Source organism: Mauremys mutica, chromosome 3, assembly GCF_020497125.1.
Source record: "Mauremys mutica isolate MM-2020 ecotype Southern chromosome 3, ASM2049712v1, whole genome shotgun sequence".
In the NCBI taxonomy this organism is placed as follows: domain Eukaryota; kingdom Metazoa; phylum Chordata; order Testudines; family Geoemydidae; genus Mauremys; species Mauremys mutica.
In genome coordinates, this window is record NC_059074.1 from 158,848,262 (window position 1) to 158,864,764 (window position 16,503).

Below are 16,503 nucleotides of genomic sequence, written 5' to 3' on the forward strand. Positions count from 1 at the left end.
TCTGTCCCCATTGTTTGTTGACTCCTGAAATCTTGGGGTATGTCTGCACAGCAAACAGAAACCTATGGTAGCAAGTCTCAGAGCTCGGGTCTACAGACTTGGGCTCACGCTGCAGTGTTTAAAAATAGCTGTGTAGACATTTGGGTTGAAGCCTCAGCAGGGGTGAAAGTAACTTAAAGGACTTACCAGTATGCCTGAGTCCTGAGCGGGGGGTGGCGGCCTCAACCAGAAGAGGCGGGGCCTTTCATGATTTAAAGGGCCAGAGGCTCTGGCCACTGTGGGGAGCCCCAGGCCCTTTAAAGCGCTGCTGGAGCTCTGGCAGCAGGGCTTGGGTGGCACTTTAAAGAGTCTGGGGCTCCCCACGGGGACTGGAGCTCTGGGCCCTTTTAAATCCCCTCCCGAGCCTGGCTGCTGGAGCTCCGGTGGTGATTTAAAGGGCTTGAGGCTCCCCGCAGCAGCGGGAGCCCTGGGCCCTTTAAATCACCGTCAGAGGACCCGATCCAGTCCGGCACAGCGTACCGGACTGGCTTACTTTCACCTCTGAGACTCAGGCTCTGAAGCCTAGTGCCCTAGGCTCAGCCCAAGCCCAAACATTGACACAGCTATCTTCAGTGCCACAGTGCAAGCTCGAGTCTGTAGACCATAGCTCTGAGACTTGCTGCCATGGGTTTCTGCTTGCTGTGTAGATGTACTCTGGGTAACTTTCATATTTGCTAGCAACAGCTTCTCCACTTAATGCACACACAGCTGTCTTTTTGTTTAACATGACGCTTCTTAAAACTCACTCGTTACATTATTTGTATAATAGAATCACTTATGGACCAAACTGAGGCCTGGGTCCCATTCTACTAGGCATTGTACGATCAGAGTAAGAGGCATTCCTTGTCCTGGAGAATTTTCAGTCTCAATGGACAAGGCAAAGAGTGGGAACAAAGAGAGAGAACTTAGAATGAACAATATGAAGGTCTGCAAATGCTGTGTTAGTTCTGCGGTTTTTTTGGGTGTTTGTGGTTTTTAATTTGGGTGTGGTTTTGTTAAGAAGGAATTAGATAAACAGACAAAGGAAGGGAGAGGGGACATTGAGGAGCAGGGGATAAGGTAGCTGGGGAGAAGGGAACCATGCAAGGCATAAAGAGTAAGGCTGAAGTAAAGAGACAGTGAGGGTGGGAAATGGAGTGAAAACCAGTCAAGGTGGGGGAAAGAATGCCCAGAATAAAACCTGAAAAAAGCAGTCTGGTCTCATCAGTGCCTTAGGATCCCTTCTGCAAGTGCTTGTCTCTGCTCCTGCCAGCTGAGTTTCTGGTATCTCTTCTCTGAACTCATGGCTGGGTGGAGGGATGGAGCAGCATGGGCCCTGGTGTCCCCAAAGTGAGGCTTTTCCATGAATGATTCTGAGTCTGAGAGTGCTTGAAGGAGGGGTAATTCCAGAGGGGTCTCAGAGCCATACAAAAGGGGCAGCTATCTCTTGAAACTACATGTCTCTGCTCTAGTTACAATTGTAATCACCACTTGGCACTATGTTTTATTATGCTGTTGAAAACTTTTGAGCAAGTACTTCTTATGAGACAATGGGGGCATTCCACCACACCATCACACCTTATATAGTTTGACAGTTACGAACTTCCTGTAACTGTCAAAGCACACTTTAAATTTTTGGTTTTTATCTGGTAAATTGTCAAATGTCCAGACTTAAAGAACAGGCATATCATCTGCCTGTGTCCCTACAATGTTAACCCTGCCAAACAGAGAACTTCTTGGGGCTTGGCTACACTTACAAATTTGCAGCGCTGCAGCAGGGTGTGAAAACACACCCTCTGCAGCACTGCAAATTGCGGCGCTACAAAGCGCCAGTGTAGTCAAAGCCCCAGCGCTGGGAGCCGCGCTCCCAGCGCTGTCCGTTATTCCCCACAGGGAAGTGGAGTACGGACAGCGCTGGGAGAGTTTTCTCCCAGCGCTGGTGCTTTGATTACACTTAGCGCTTCAAAGCGCTGCCGCGGCAGCGCTTTGAAATGCAAGTGTAGCCAAAGCCTTACTTGGTATAGGTTCAGTTCAGTACCACATACCTGTAGCACTAGATAAATAATACTGGAAATCTGGTGTTTGAAATGAAATGTGCAATCTGGATCCAAAAGGGCTTTCTCACTCACTATGAACAGTCTCACTCCAAATGTGAGTTGTGGGGTGAAGGTATTTTGGCAGTGTAAGTGCTGCTGTTCTGTAGAACACAGGTTTGCATTTCTTCCTGCTGAAGAGTACAAATACTTCTGCTGTTCTGCTTTAATGGCTTGTTCCAGGTTATTTTCATGTTCCCCATAGGCTTGGCTGCCTTCACTACTCCTTTGTCTAACTGAAGTGATTTATCAGCTGTTACCTGCGTGCAGTGCATCAGCTGGACTCCAAGGCAGGTTCTGTACTTGGAATTTGCGCCTGGAAACAAGCAGTACTTCCTGAGTATACCTAATGTACTCCAAGCAAAGGCTATTAGAAAAGTGCACACTGTGACTCGGGTACATTATTTGCAGTTCCAAAAGGGAACTTATGTCTTGGGGGCACATAGTAACCTTTTTTCCCTAGCTCCAGGTCTCAGGAGACTCTTTAAATTGCATAGAGGCTGTTACCTCATTGTGCCCATTGATGACAATGGGAGACCTTGAGCACTGATCAGCCCTTTAATTCCCTTGCAATGCATACATAGAACACTGAATAAAGAACACTGCAGGATATAATTGCACAATGTAAAATACTCCATTTATATATGATCACTTAAAGATAATGACCAGCTAATATTTTGGGTGCAGAAAGAAACTCATGAAGATATTAGACTTCTTGGATGTGTTACAGCTGAAAAAAAATAGGATTAATAGATTAAGGCATCTTGGCAGAATTTGCAAATCAATTATTGTATGTACAGAACCTTGAAATTAGCTTTTGTGCCCAAAGCAAGTATTTAGTAATGAGTCCTTAGGAAGATTGAGACATCTAGCTCATCAGGCTTCATGGATGAATGTATTACATGGCATAAGACCCATTTATTTAAAGTGTATTTGGTGAAAAGATCTGGAGTTCCTGTGAGAATTGAACCAAACAAAGAAAATGAGCTAAGATTGTTACTTAGGATGTGATCCTTAAACTGATTCAGTTCAAAATGTTTCATAGATTATTCTGACTCTTGTGGAATTGAGAGAATCTCTGTTGGAATTGCTCAGAGAAAACAGACAACTATAAATACACAATTTGCAGTTGTTCAAGAATCCAAAAATTCTAGCTTACTATCCTAATGGTAGAAAGATCACACAAAAAAATTTCCTGTCTCTTCAGTTGCATGTATCATGACAGACTATCAAGCCTCCAGTATAGTAAAGGACAAATGGTTGCTACTCAGGCCTTGTTTACATACAGTTTGTTCTGCTTTAACTATTCTGGTACAGTTAAAGTACTGCAACATCCTCCCCCCTTGTGTGGATGCGGTTTGCTGGTATAAAGGTTCTTTATCTTGGTATAGCTCCTCCCATATGCAAAGAGGAATAAGCTATGCAGATATAAATTACCTTTATAGTGGTATAACTGCAACCACACTAGAGATTGTATCAGTATAACTATTGTTTGGGCGGGGGAAATGACACCCCTAGCTGAAATAGTTATACTGGTACAAAATCTGTGAGTAGAGCAGGCCTTAGTTTAAATGTATCAGTATTGCCCAGACATAATACTTTAATACTGTAGAGCTGTTGGTAATGGAGACAAATACTGATCTTTTGTAAAAACTTTTAAAATATAAAGCCCATGGGAACTATCTGATTCCTACTTTACATGGAAGAGAAGGATTTATTCTTCACCAGTCCTGTGAAATCTGTTATGATAGTGGTGTCACATGCTAAGGGTTCTAAAACAGGACTTCCAACTTCTCCTTAAATACAGGATGTTTCTGAAGTTCTTGTTGCACATACCAAATGACCTTGAACTTTTTTTTTAATCTTTCTGATTACTGTCATCATACAGAGATTCGATACCTTAAACTTAATTGCATCTCTTTCCCTTTGCATGTGGAACCAAAGTCAAACTGTCTAGTTAATCTAAAGAGAATTAAGCCTTAGAGCTCCCAGTTTTTCAAGAAATTCAGAGAGTGAAAGAGGCAGATGTGCTATCTCAGGGAAAGCCTAGATGGAGTCAAATAATTGTATTGTGTTTTCACTCCACTACCTTCCCAGAATCTGGGATAGAAGATGTTCGCCATGTCTGTACTACAAAGTTTGGTTGACACAAGTTAAGCCACTGAAGTTTGTGTATTGCTCTAGCGCATGCACACTGGGCTCCTGGTGTCAGCATGGCACATACTCACCAGGAGTGCTTGTGTTGATGTAAAGTGTGGCACATCCTGGGTAGGTTCCCCACTGTGTCTCGCATTACCATCCAGTGCAGTCCCTTTTGGGACATTTTTGCAATGCTTTGTGGCACAGTAGCACATGACCCAGGGATTTGTGGGAGATGGGGTCAAGTTCCCACCATGCCACTTTCTACACCCCATCATACTTTTCACATCCCCTAATTTTTGCTCTGTTTTTAAAAAACTCTCCCATAGTCCACACGTCACGTGTTGGTATCCACCATCTCTCTGACAGAAGCATGGAGCCTGCAGACCTCAGCACAATTCTCTTGTCTGTTGCTAATATAAGATGCACAATTCTCTAGTATTTGCACAGCTTGAGGGTGTATTGCTGCAGTTGGGGTTGTGATGAGGGTGATGCAGAGGTGTTTGAGCACAACTGGATGCTGATGGACACGGCACACAAAATGCTGGGTTGCTGATGGCATTCACAAAGCAGCTCCATGTGGCAAAGTGCCATTTTTGGACCCAGGAAATTAGCACTGATTGGTGGGATCATCTCATAATGCAGGTTTGGAACAGCAAGAAGTAGCTGCAGAACTTTTGGATGCAAAAGGACACATTTCTGGGGATGGGTGCCAAGCTTGCCCCAGCCCTCTGGTGCAGGGACACCAAAATGAGCAGTGGTGAAGCAAGTGGCAATCATGCTCTGGAAATCTGCAACACCAAATTGCTGTCAGTCTGTGAGCAATTATTTTGGAGTTGGAAAATCCACAGTGGGGGTCATTGTGACCCAAGTGTGTAAGGCCATAAAATGTCTCCTGTGGGACCAGACAGGGAGATAAGCGTATGCAACTTCCTGCTTGAAAGGAACCTGCTTAATACATCACCTCTTGGTTACCTGCTTTGAGAACATAGTTTCCAGAATAGATACATAACTCCTAACATATTAGTCATATATACATTTTGAAATGATTGACTACTAGTGGGCTACTGGCTTTTGACAGAGACCTTACATGCTACCCTTTGGTAAACTATTGTACATATACTTGATCCAGGGGACTCTGTAAAAGTTTGTGCGTCTCCTGTGCCCTCTGTCATTTGGTCACATGATGCCAACTTAACTTTGTGGTGTAGCCCAGGCCTTAGTTTACAAGAACATCAAGAATCATCCCTATAAATAGGGTTTGAATTGTTCCAAAATTCTGTAGACACCATTGTGGATTTTGGTCTGCAATAATTAGTAACCTGTCGCATTCTATTGAGTATTAAATTTATCCACAAACTTTGTTGACTTGTCCTAGCTCTTTAGGTAGCTCTGTCACGTAGTTATGTTCTTTGTTGTGTAAGCGCATTTTGTAATTTGCATGGTGTGAGATACTTATGGAAAAGGGTTGGATGTTATCCAAAATGATTAAACAAATGCTGAGCAATACCTCAGGGGGGGTGTTTGAACATTTGAGTAAATTTTTCTTTCCCCATTACAGAAGTGTAATCATTCAGGTTCTCAGGATCATTTAAGGGCCAGTGACTGAAAAAAGGGGTAAGAGGAAGTACAGATTATTAGTTAAAGTAAGTGGGAGTTAGAGCTGAGTGTTTGTGACAAAGTCTAGTAAAACTTATTGTGTATCCTTGGACAAATCACTTAACCGTTCTGTGCTTAACCTCCTGTTTGTAAAATGGGAATCATACTTACCATATAGGGGAATTGTGAGGCTTAATTTAATATTTGTAAAGCACTTTGAGATCTTCAGATGGAAAGTAGAATAAAAGTGCATAGTGTTTGATACCATTGCACTAAAAGCAATTCTTAGCTATTGGAATGACTTCTTGTCATCTGTTCTTAATGTGGCATAACTTTCCCCATAACACACACACATACATAGCACCTGGAAAGTGTATTTGTGCCAGAAAAGGATAATGTTGTTGGCAGCCCTGTGTTTAGAAGAATAAGGGGAAAAATGCAGGACTGGACACCAATCTTGGCTAACCCTTACCTTGCCTGATGAAGAGCAAAGAAGATGAAGATTCCCCGGATTTGGGCCCCACGCTGAAGGGGGCCCCGTTCTGGCGGTCTTCAGCGGCATTTCGGCGGCGGGGGGTCCTTCGGTGCCAGGGAAGACCTGGAGCGGACCACCCCGCCGCCAAGTATTGTAATCAGGCCCCGTGGGTCATAAAGCCAGCCCTGATGAAGAGTCTACGGTATATCACTCTTCAGTCTGTGTCCTTCCACCATTATTCCTGCAGTAGCTAACGCAACTAGAGGTGTGTCTGTGTGCCATGGCTATGGATGTACTTCCTTTCCTTTTTCCTCATTATCTGTGATATCAAACTACAGTAACACCCGACTATGATTTCATCTAATACATTTCCTTAGTCTGTGATTTGAAAAAAACCAGGATTCTTCAGCAATAAGGATAAATTGCCTGTGCTGCTTTACCCACAACATCTATATCTAGCAGCAGATTTCTCCAACCTTTCAGTTCACAAGAGGTGAATTTATGGCCATTAACTACTTAGAGACATCTGAATGCACAGTCTGTCTATTAAAATGGATGCGTGACTGCCATATCTTGGAAAAACACAGGTTTGTTGATGATGGTATTGCTAGAAGAAAAAGGTGGTCAGCACGTCTTTGACCTGTTTATTTCCTCTTTATATCACAGTTTTCTCTCAGAGGTGAAGGATATTTAATACACCGAATGTAACTGTAACCTTTGCACAAAACCGAGTACAATTCTAAATCCAGGATTATTAGTAGTAGTAGTAGTTAATTATGGTAGCATGCAAATGCCTCGGTCTCCTTTGGGGTTCCATTGTGATAAGCACAGAAAAGAGAGTCTACCCCCTGAAGAGCTCAGGTGCTGCTGGATCTCTTTAGGCTGGTATGAACCTATCTTGCACCTCTCAGAATTTTTCAAAGTGCATATATGAACTATAAGGGTATTAGGATATTTGTCTGGATTAATTGATCTTTTCCAGGCTTTTTAATATTAGGTTTTCTTAATTGTAACATTAGTATATACACCTCTACCCCGATATAACGCTGTCCTTGGGAGCCAAAAATCTTACCGCATTATATCGAACTTGCTTTGATCCGCGTTATATTGAGTCGCGTTATGTCGGGGTAGAGGTGTAGTTGTTTGTAATAGCTGTGTTTTCTTGCATCCTTTCTAAACCTTCCTACTGGTCTTCAAAGAAATTTATATTTTTAATAAATACCTTTTAGACTTTAATAATCTTGTATCCAGAGTGGCCCCTATTACCTGGATATTTGAGCACCTAACAGTCTTTACTGTATTTATCCTCACAACACCTCTGTTAGGTATGGCAGTGCTATTATCCCCTTTTTACAGCTGGAAAATGAAGGCAAAGAGAGAGGCTAAGTGACTTGGCTGTGGTCACACAGGAAGTGTGTAGTGGAGCTGGGTCACTCCCAAACCTGAGACTAGCGCCCTAACTATTGGATCATTTTTCCTCTTTCTCACTACAATAGGTTTTTAGTATTTATGGACTCCTGCTGTGTTTGAAGACTCTACATATATGCCTGTGGTGCTTAAAAGCTCCTATAGATTCCAGCAGCACTAAAAACAGTGAATGGCCTCCTGAAAACATTTGACTTCATGAAGGATTCCAGTTTCTCTCATCTCCATGTTTCTTTCTCTCCCAAGACCAAATAAAGTCTGGAGCCCCTGGTCTGCACTGCCTTTCAGAAGACCAAGTTCATGTGGTGCTTTGCAGCACCATCTAATATTTTAACGTGTTCAAAGAACACTTCATCTCCTCTGCATCCAACGAAGTGGGTATTCACCCATGAAAGCTCATGCTTCAATACGTTTGTTAGTCTATAACAGGGGCAGGCAACCTATGGCACGCGTGCCAAAGGTGGCACACAAGCTGATTTTCAGTGGCACTCACACTGCCCGGGTCCTGGCCACCGATCTGGGGGGGCTCTGCATTTTAATTTAATTTAAAAAGAAGCTTCTTAAACATTTTAAAAACCTTATTTACTTTACATACAACAATAGTTTAGTTATATACTCTAGACTTATAGAAAGAGACCGTCTAAAAACATTAAAATGTATTATTGGCACGCGAAACCTTAAATTAGAGTGAATAAATGAAGACTCGGCACAGCACTTCTGAAAGGTTGCCGACCCCTGGTCTATAAAGTGCCACAGAACTCTTTGCCGCTTTCATCTCCTCTGTTACCTTCCAGAAGAGTAAGATCCTATAGCAATGCAAATGAACAATAAAAAGGAGATTCTTTATAAGAAAGTGTTTTCACCTGCATAGCTATACTTTGCAAAGATGAACATTGATTCTTAATTTACCTTTTATATTACTTTAAACATTTTTGGCTATAGTTGATTTGGCGAGAATTTTTTCCTTACCCCCAAGAGAACAAGCTGAAAATATTTTTTTCTTGTGAATTCATGTCGAACTCCTTGTTCAGCTATGTCAGCACCCTCAGGTGTGCTAGACAAATGTTCTCTCAGTATATTTCCGAACAAGAAAAAGCTGCCTATGTTTGTCAGTAGGCTCAACTGATACTTGAGGGGTAGACTTATGCTTATGACATGTGAGTGGACTGTGAACTAGACAATGTTGGTTCCCACTTGGTGGCAGTAACAGTTGTTTAGCAAACTGTTTTTTGGTCTTCAAAGTTTCAAATGTTGTCTTCTGTGCCTTCCACGCACACTTTATTTTATTTTTTATGTTATTTTTTATTTTATTTTATTTAGGAAGTTTTTATGTAGTTTACAAATCCTTGCTGGGTAAATATCAGAAACAAAACAATCACTACAATGGTTAGCTTTTGTTTAAAGAGACCTTTTACGAGACTGTGGTCATTGATGTTTTCTGTTTAACAGGATGGTACCATATTACAGAGGGAGCATCATCATGTTGTTTTTAAAGATTTTTATTAAATTGAATTAAATGGCTATATACACATTTAACAAACCAGGCATGTCTATCAAATGTTAATATTCAAAAAATTGGACAGGTGTGCAGCCTCTTTTTGCAGATATGCTTTATCTGAATATTGACTGAAAGGTAACCAAATAGCTAAGTATCTGTCTGTCCGTCTTGCTGGATATGTAATTGGTGTGTTAATTTTCCACAACCGCAGCCTCCTTTTTTTTGTAATCATTCCTCTATGGTTGAGCTATTTTTTCTTTTTCCAGTGATAGGCTACTAATAACCGAGCAACTACTAGCAGAGGAGAGATTAATTCTTCATTTCCTTTTCTGTGACTGTTTTCATTAGGAAGCTCCAGGAGGATTTCCAACGGATCATTTGGTAGTACATATCCAGCAATTTGTGATATTTTGTTATGGGACTGCATCCCAAAACTCTGACTGCACATGTCCACCATATACACCTCTACCCCGATATAATGCGACCCAATATAACACGAATTCGGATATAACATGGTAAAGCAGCGCTCTGTGGGGGCGGGGCTGTGTGCTCCGATGGATCAAAGCAAGTTCGATATAACGCAGTTTCACCTATAACATGGTAAGATTTTTTTTGGCTCCCTAGGACAGCATTATATCAGGGTAGAGGTGTATACATAAAATCTCTTTCACTATAATTTCTCCCACCATTCAATCTTTCTGTTTTTTAACCTGATTGGTATGAGCTACCATTGAAACAGCAGCAAAGAGTCCTGTGGCACCTTATTGACTAACAGATGTTTTGCAGCATGAGCTTTCGTGGGTGAATACCCACTTCTTCAGATGCAAGTGGTGGAAATTTCCTGGGGCAGGTATATATAAGCAAGCAAGAAGCAAGCTAGAGATAACGAGGTATCTCATATGCCAGCAATGCCCCTCTGCTATGTACATCGGCCAAACTGGACAGTCTCTAAGGAAAAGGATAAATGGACACAAATCAGACATTAGGAATGGCAATATACAAAAACCTGTAGGAGAACACTTCAACCTCCCTGGCCACACAATAGCAGATCTTAAGGTGGCCATCCTACAGCAAAAAAACTTTAGGACCAGACTTCAAAGAGAAACTGCTGAGCTCCAGTTCATCTGCAAATTTGACACCATCAGCTCAGGACTAAATAAAGACTGTGAATGGCTTGCCAATTACAGAACCAGTTTCTCCTCCCTTGGTTTTCACACCTCAACTGCTAGAACAGGGCCTCATTCACCCTGATTGATCTAACCTCGTTATCTCTAGCTTGCTTCTTGCTTGCTTATATATACCTGCCCCAGGAAATTTCCACCACTTGCATCTGAAGAAGTGGGTATTCACCCACGAAAGCTCATGCTGCAAAACATCTGTTAGTCTATAAGGTGCCACAGGACTCTTTGCTGCTTCTACAGAACCAGACTAACACGGCTACCCCTCTGATACTTGACACCATTGAAACAGTATCTTAAAGACATTTTCTTTTATTCCACACACATTTCTAGTATTGCATCTAATTTCAGGATTATATTTTGTCTTCCTTTCCTCAGACATAATTGACCCAGCTATTCTGCGCCCTGGCAGACTGGATAAAACACTCTATGTGGGTTTGCCACCACCTGTGGATCGACTTGCTATTTTAAGGACCATCACCAAAGTGAGTATTTGGAAAGAGATCTATACTAGAAGAGGTCATTCTTTTGAAGTTAGGTTGAATGATGCTATACAAACTATAATCACAGAAGAATTGCAGGGCCCAATATGACAAAACATTAAAATAACTGGTAATAAAGAGTCATTAAAAGAAGCACCCAACTTTTTTTTTTTTAACATAGTGATTAAGGCTGATATGATAGGTGATCAAAAATTGCTATACTCGAGAATTAAACTGAAAATGCTAGTTCCTATGTTATGTTCATTAGGACAAATTAATGGGATGATTCATTCCTTCATAAGAATGTGCATACAATGCTTTTGTATATCTGTTGGGTCTGCTATCTTTGTCACACCAAGGTGTTTGATGGTGGAATTATAAAAGTTTACATACAAATTCCAGCTATAGACCTTATGCAGCAATAGTTATTTATGTGTATGTAATTCCTATTGGGATCAATAGGAGACTTGGGTGTGCTGGGGCTGCAGGAAGAGGCAGATGTGGAAAAAAGTTGTTGTTAATTGTGGATTCCATCTGTGGGTAGTGTCTTACTCTGCCCAGCATGAGCCCTGGATTCTGTTCCTGCTGCAGTGTGTTTCTCTCTCCTAGGTAAAGGGTATAGCATAACAATGCTGTCTTAGTAATAAGATATGAAAAGTGTTTTACATTATTCAGAAGCACCTCTTCCTTTTACTAAAGGACTAGTGTGTTGATGGCTCTGAAAGAGTCTCGTCAAACTTTCTTGAATTGGAAAATTGGCTGAGGCTTGTATCTAGAGAAGGGATGGGTCTTTTAAAGACTCCATGAATGATGTGGAGGAAACCATGAAAGAGGATTGCAGGAAAAAAAAAAATCTCCTTGAAATTGTAAGCAGTGTTATGGTTGAATGTATGTGGGCTATTAATAAATCTCCTAATGGAAGGTAAAATGTGGAGAGAGATTGGAACATGTCTGCTCCTGTCATGACTCATGCAAGAATTAGACTCCCACTAAGGCTCTGACTTGCTTCAAATATGTTTCTCACACGTTGTTCTTGTATAATAGCATTGTGGAAGTAAGCCTCTCCCCATTTACTCAGCCTGTCTGAAACAACCTAGTTACCTTCTCAGTTATTGGCTCTTGAAGCTACAGAGAGGGCTGTTTTCTTTCTTTCTTTCTTTCGACTCAGTTTTGAGGACACATTATGGGGGATGGGGTTGTAATTTTAACAATTTCTTTTTAAAGGGGACCTGTTAAGTCTCTCCTAAAAATTGGGCTTGTGCCATTTTTTTGTTGTTGTTTTGTTGTATACAAAGAAGACCCGAAAAGCTTTTTGGAGGAAGAAAATGTTTTATTGTGACTGGGTTTTACCTCCCCTCTCATCCTCCGCACCCAATTCAGCTGGAGAATTTATGGGGATCTTGGAGAAGTCTTGAGCTACTCTCACTCTTTAAATGATGGAAGAAAGGAATATTTTTTAAAGATTCAACACTCCCAAGTGTGTGTTAGGCATTAAAGTTCAATATGTTTCGGTAGATGCAAGTGTTTTAAACAGTCTGACTAAAATTCCCTTCCCTGAGAGCCCCAGCCCTGTTGCGTGGGGTTGAATTATAATAATTTTCAGGAAGTCATGGAGGTGTTGTAAAATCTCGGAATCCGTGACTGACTCGTAGCCTTAGTCATTGCACTAGTTCTCCAGTCACCATAAAGTCTTCAAAACTAGATAAAGACCCTGCATTTCTAATGTAAAAAAACAAGAACAGCACACCCTCTCCAGGTGAAGGTGGTAGTATGTAGGAAGGTTATGGGAGACGTACCCTTTCAGGCATATTTTTACATCATAAACAAAAAAAGGACACAAGCCTTTTGCAGATTATATTTAAAGTGCCTGGGTGATCAAACTACTACTTCTATATGCATGTGTTCAAACTTGTTATACCTGAATACAAGACACAGTTAGGATAGAGGTACGTGTTTTTGAGTGGGTGGCTCTCACCCATCCCTTTCCTGGGGTGGGGGAGGGTTGTGTTTCACTACTAGAGCTCTAAGGCCCCCCTAGCTGTCTTCTCCTACACACCTTCCATCTCCTGCATCACAAGCAAACATCCTTCCATCTAAACACTTTTAGCCACCAGCTGAAGGGTTTGCCTGAAGCAACTGGGAGTTGTTCTGAAGTGTTGCAAAATGTTCCAGCCCTTCTGCCTTGTCATCAAGCCCAGCTCCTGCCAATCCAGGAAGCGGGAAGCTAGGATACAGCTGTGGAGTTCTAATGCAAAGTTGATGCTTATTGGAATTAGAGATAGGAGACTACTTGGAAATTTCTACTAATTCTCTACCAAAACCTATTGAAAATGAGAGGATGGTTTTGAAAAGCTAATCCTCAAGTTCAACCATAGGTTCAGACCTCACCATGGTCAACTCCACCCTTCAACCTTCCAAAGTAACTAACTTGAGTCCCGTCCAGTTCACTGTAAAGATCCCATAGTACTTGTCATGTGAATGGAAGCTTGTCCCCAGGGTCTCTGTTCAAAACTTCTCCTTCCCTGTACTATTCAGCATGTAGCATAGGTCAGTGGCTCTCAATCTTTCCAGTCTACTGTACCCCTTTCAGGAGTCTGATTTGTCTTGCGAGCCGCCAAGTTTCACCTCACTTAAAAAGTACTTGCTTACAAAATCAGACATTAAAAATACAAAAGTGTGACAGCGCACTATTACTGAAACATTGCCTACTTTCTGATTTTTACCATATAATTATAAAATAAATCGATTGGCATATAAATATTGTACTTACATTTCAGTGTATAGTATATAGAGCAGTATAAACAAGTCATTGTCTGTATGAAATTTTAGTTTTTACTGACTTCGCTAGTGCTATTTATGTAGCCTAGTTGTAAAACTAGGCAAATATCTAGATGAGTTGATGTACCCCCTGGAAGACCTCTGCGCACCCCCAGGGGTACATGTACCCCAGGTTGAGAACCACTGGCATAGGTAGCTGCATTTCAGTGTTGATATTGGGTGTAGATGGGATTCTTCAGATGAAGGGTCCAGTATAAATGTAACCACTCCTGAAAATTGAATTGTCCCAAATTTACCCACTGAGAAAAATGTCTTAATATGAACGTAAGGCTGTTCCAACTCTGACTCTCCTGTACTGTAAGACAACTGGGGTTTTCTTCTTTAAATGTTCAACTGCTGGTTATATTGCATGAAGATAGACCTTCAGGGAGAGAGACTTCACAGAAAACAATTGGTTTACAAGCAAATATAAAGTATCTATTGAGTAATCTCACTCATAGGTTATAGTGTTCCATGCTGAAGTATGTAGCCACGGAGAGTGGAAAATATTAAATGTTAAAATAGGGGATAAGATGTTTTTTCAGCACATTGCAAAGAATTCACCCATACATTCTGGATACATAAACCTGAAAAGTGTGGATACATGGACCCTTGTTTGAGCACTAACGTGCTCAACACCACATAAAACATAAGACAAAGTCTCATCGCTAATGAGTTTACAGTTTAGTTCAGATGCACATGGCACAATGGGTAATAATACAAATTCAAGCTTGTACAGAAATCTTGCCATAAATCTAGTGTGTCTGTTCAGTCTGTGATTTTTAGCATCTAGCAGAGTTGTGAATTTAAGCTTCCAGGCTCATCTTTTGAAAGTGGTGTGCAGGTATTCAGAACAGAGACACTGGATTTATGGCTTGTTACAATCAACAATCTGAAACCCACTAACCTCTTCTTGTCCTAGGACTGCAGAGCTGTTAACAGGCCACTCTACCTTGAATGGTTCCTTAGAATATGTGCTACTTATGCTAAACAATCTGTTCCACCTTTCATTTAGCTGTGACACTGGGAATACCTTTCCCAGGCCTGAAGAAGAGCTCTGTGTGGCTCAAAAGCTTGTCTCTCTCTCCAACAGAAAATGGTCCAATAAAAGATATTACCTCACCCACCTTGTCTCTCTAATATCCTGGGACCAACATGGCTGCAACTATGCTGCATACATTTCTCCATTATTTGATTTCAATCTACTTCTTCCCCAGAAAATTTTCTCTTAAAGAAAGCTGGAAAATGTTTGGCTAACCAATATTGTCGACCCTACACCCAGCTTTAAGAATATCTGTGTAAAGGAGGAGAGGAAGTAGATACACGTGCTTATACCATAGTCCTGCAACACTTTAGATCGGGGTGGGCAAACTTTTTGGCCTAAGGGCCACATCTGGGTATGGAAATTATATGGCGGGCCATGAATGCTCACAGAATTGGGAGTTGAAGGGGGGGGGGAGGGTGTCAGGGTTCCAGCTGGGGGTGTGAGCTCTGGGGTGGGGCCCAAAATGAGGAGTTCAGGGTGCAGGAGGGGGCTTGGAGGAGGGATGAGGGCTCTGGCTGGGGGTGCGGGCTCGGGGGTTGGGCCAGAAATGAGGAATTCAGGGTGAAGAAGGGGTTTCCGGGATGGGGCAGGGGCTTGCGGGGGGGAGGGGGTGGGGGAGGGAGGCCTCCGGCTGGGGGTGCAAGCTCTGGGATGAGGCTGGGGATGAGGAGTTCAGGGTGCGGGAGGGGGCTCCAGGCTGGGGCAGGGGGTTGGGGCGCGGGAGGAGGTCAGGGTTGCAGGCTCTAGGTGACGCTTACCTCAAGCAGCTCCCGGAAGCAGTGGCATGTCTGCTCTCCGGCTCCTATGCAGAGGTACGGCCAGGCTGCTCTTCACGCTGCTCCGTCCGCAGGTGTTGCCCCTGCAGCTCCCATTGGCCACGCTTCCCAGCCAATGGGAGCTGCGGGGGCGGTGTTTAGGGTGGGGGCAGTATGTGGAGTCCCCTGGCTGCCCCTACGCGTAGGAGCTGGAGGGGGCACATGCCACTGCTTCCGGGAGCCATGTGGAGCCACAGCATGCATGGAGCGGGGCAAGCCCCCAACCTTGCTCCCCGACGGGAGCTCGAGGGCTGGATTAAAGTGTCTGACGGGCCAGATGCAGCCCGTAGGCTGTAGTTTGCTCACCCCTGCTTTACATTAATGTAAGACCAGAGGGAACAGCTGTAATAATCTCTGACTTCCTCCTTAACACAGGCCATAGATTTCCTTGACTTAATTCCTGTTTGAACTACAGCATATATGTTTTTGGGGGAAATCTTTATTTAAGGATTTCCAGTGATGATGAATCCAGCACAACCCTTGGTAAATTGTTTCAGAGGTTAATTACCCTTGCTATTAAAAATTTGCACCTTATTTTCAGTCTGAATTTGTCCAGCTTCAACTTTCAGCCATTGGATCGTGTTATATACTTTTGTTTGCTAGATTGAAGAGCGCTCCGATTATCAAATTTCCGTGGCCCACGTAGGTACTTGCAGATTGCGATAGTTACCCCTTAACCGTGTCTTTGATCAGATAATTTGAGCTCCTTGAGTCTTTCCCTATAAATCATATTTTCCAATCCTGTATTCATGTAGCTTTTCTCTGACTCCTCTCCAGTTTTTCAGCATCCTTCTTGAATTGTGAACAGCATAATTGGACAGTCCTCCTCCTCCTCCTCTCTGTAAGGGTAATGCTGACCTTGATTCAGCTAGCCTCAGCACTGGAATTCAGCAGCATTTTCTGAATCAATTCAGTGTCA

General features: G+C 42.4%; 1 protein-coding gene across 1 annotated transcript in view; it reads left to right on the top strand.

Moving 5' to 3' along the window:
* Positions 1–16,503, top strand: part of NVL (nuclear VCP like) — a 77,448-nt gene that overhangs the window by 40,769 nt on the left and 20,176 nt on the right. The window contains exon 19 of the mRNA XM_045010817.1: positions 10,804–10,910. Within this exon, the coding sequence (XP_044866752.1) occupies positions 10,804–10,910 (107 nt within the window). The remainder of the gene's footprint in view (positions 1–10,803; positions 10,911–16,503) is intronic.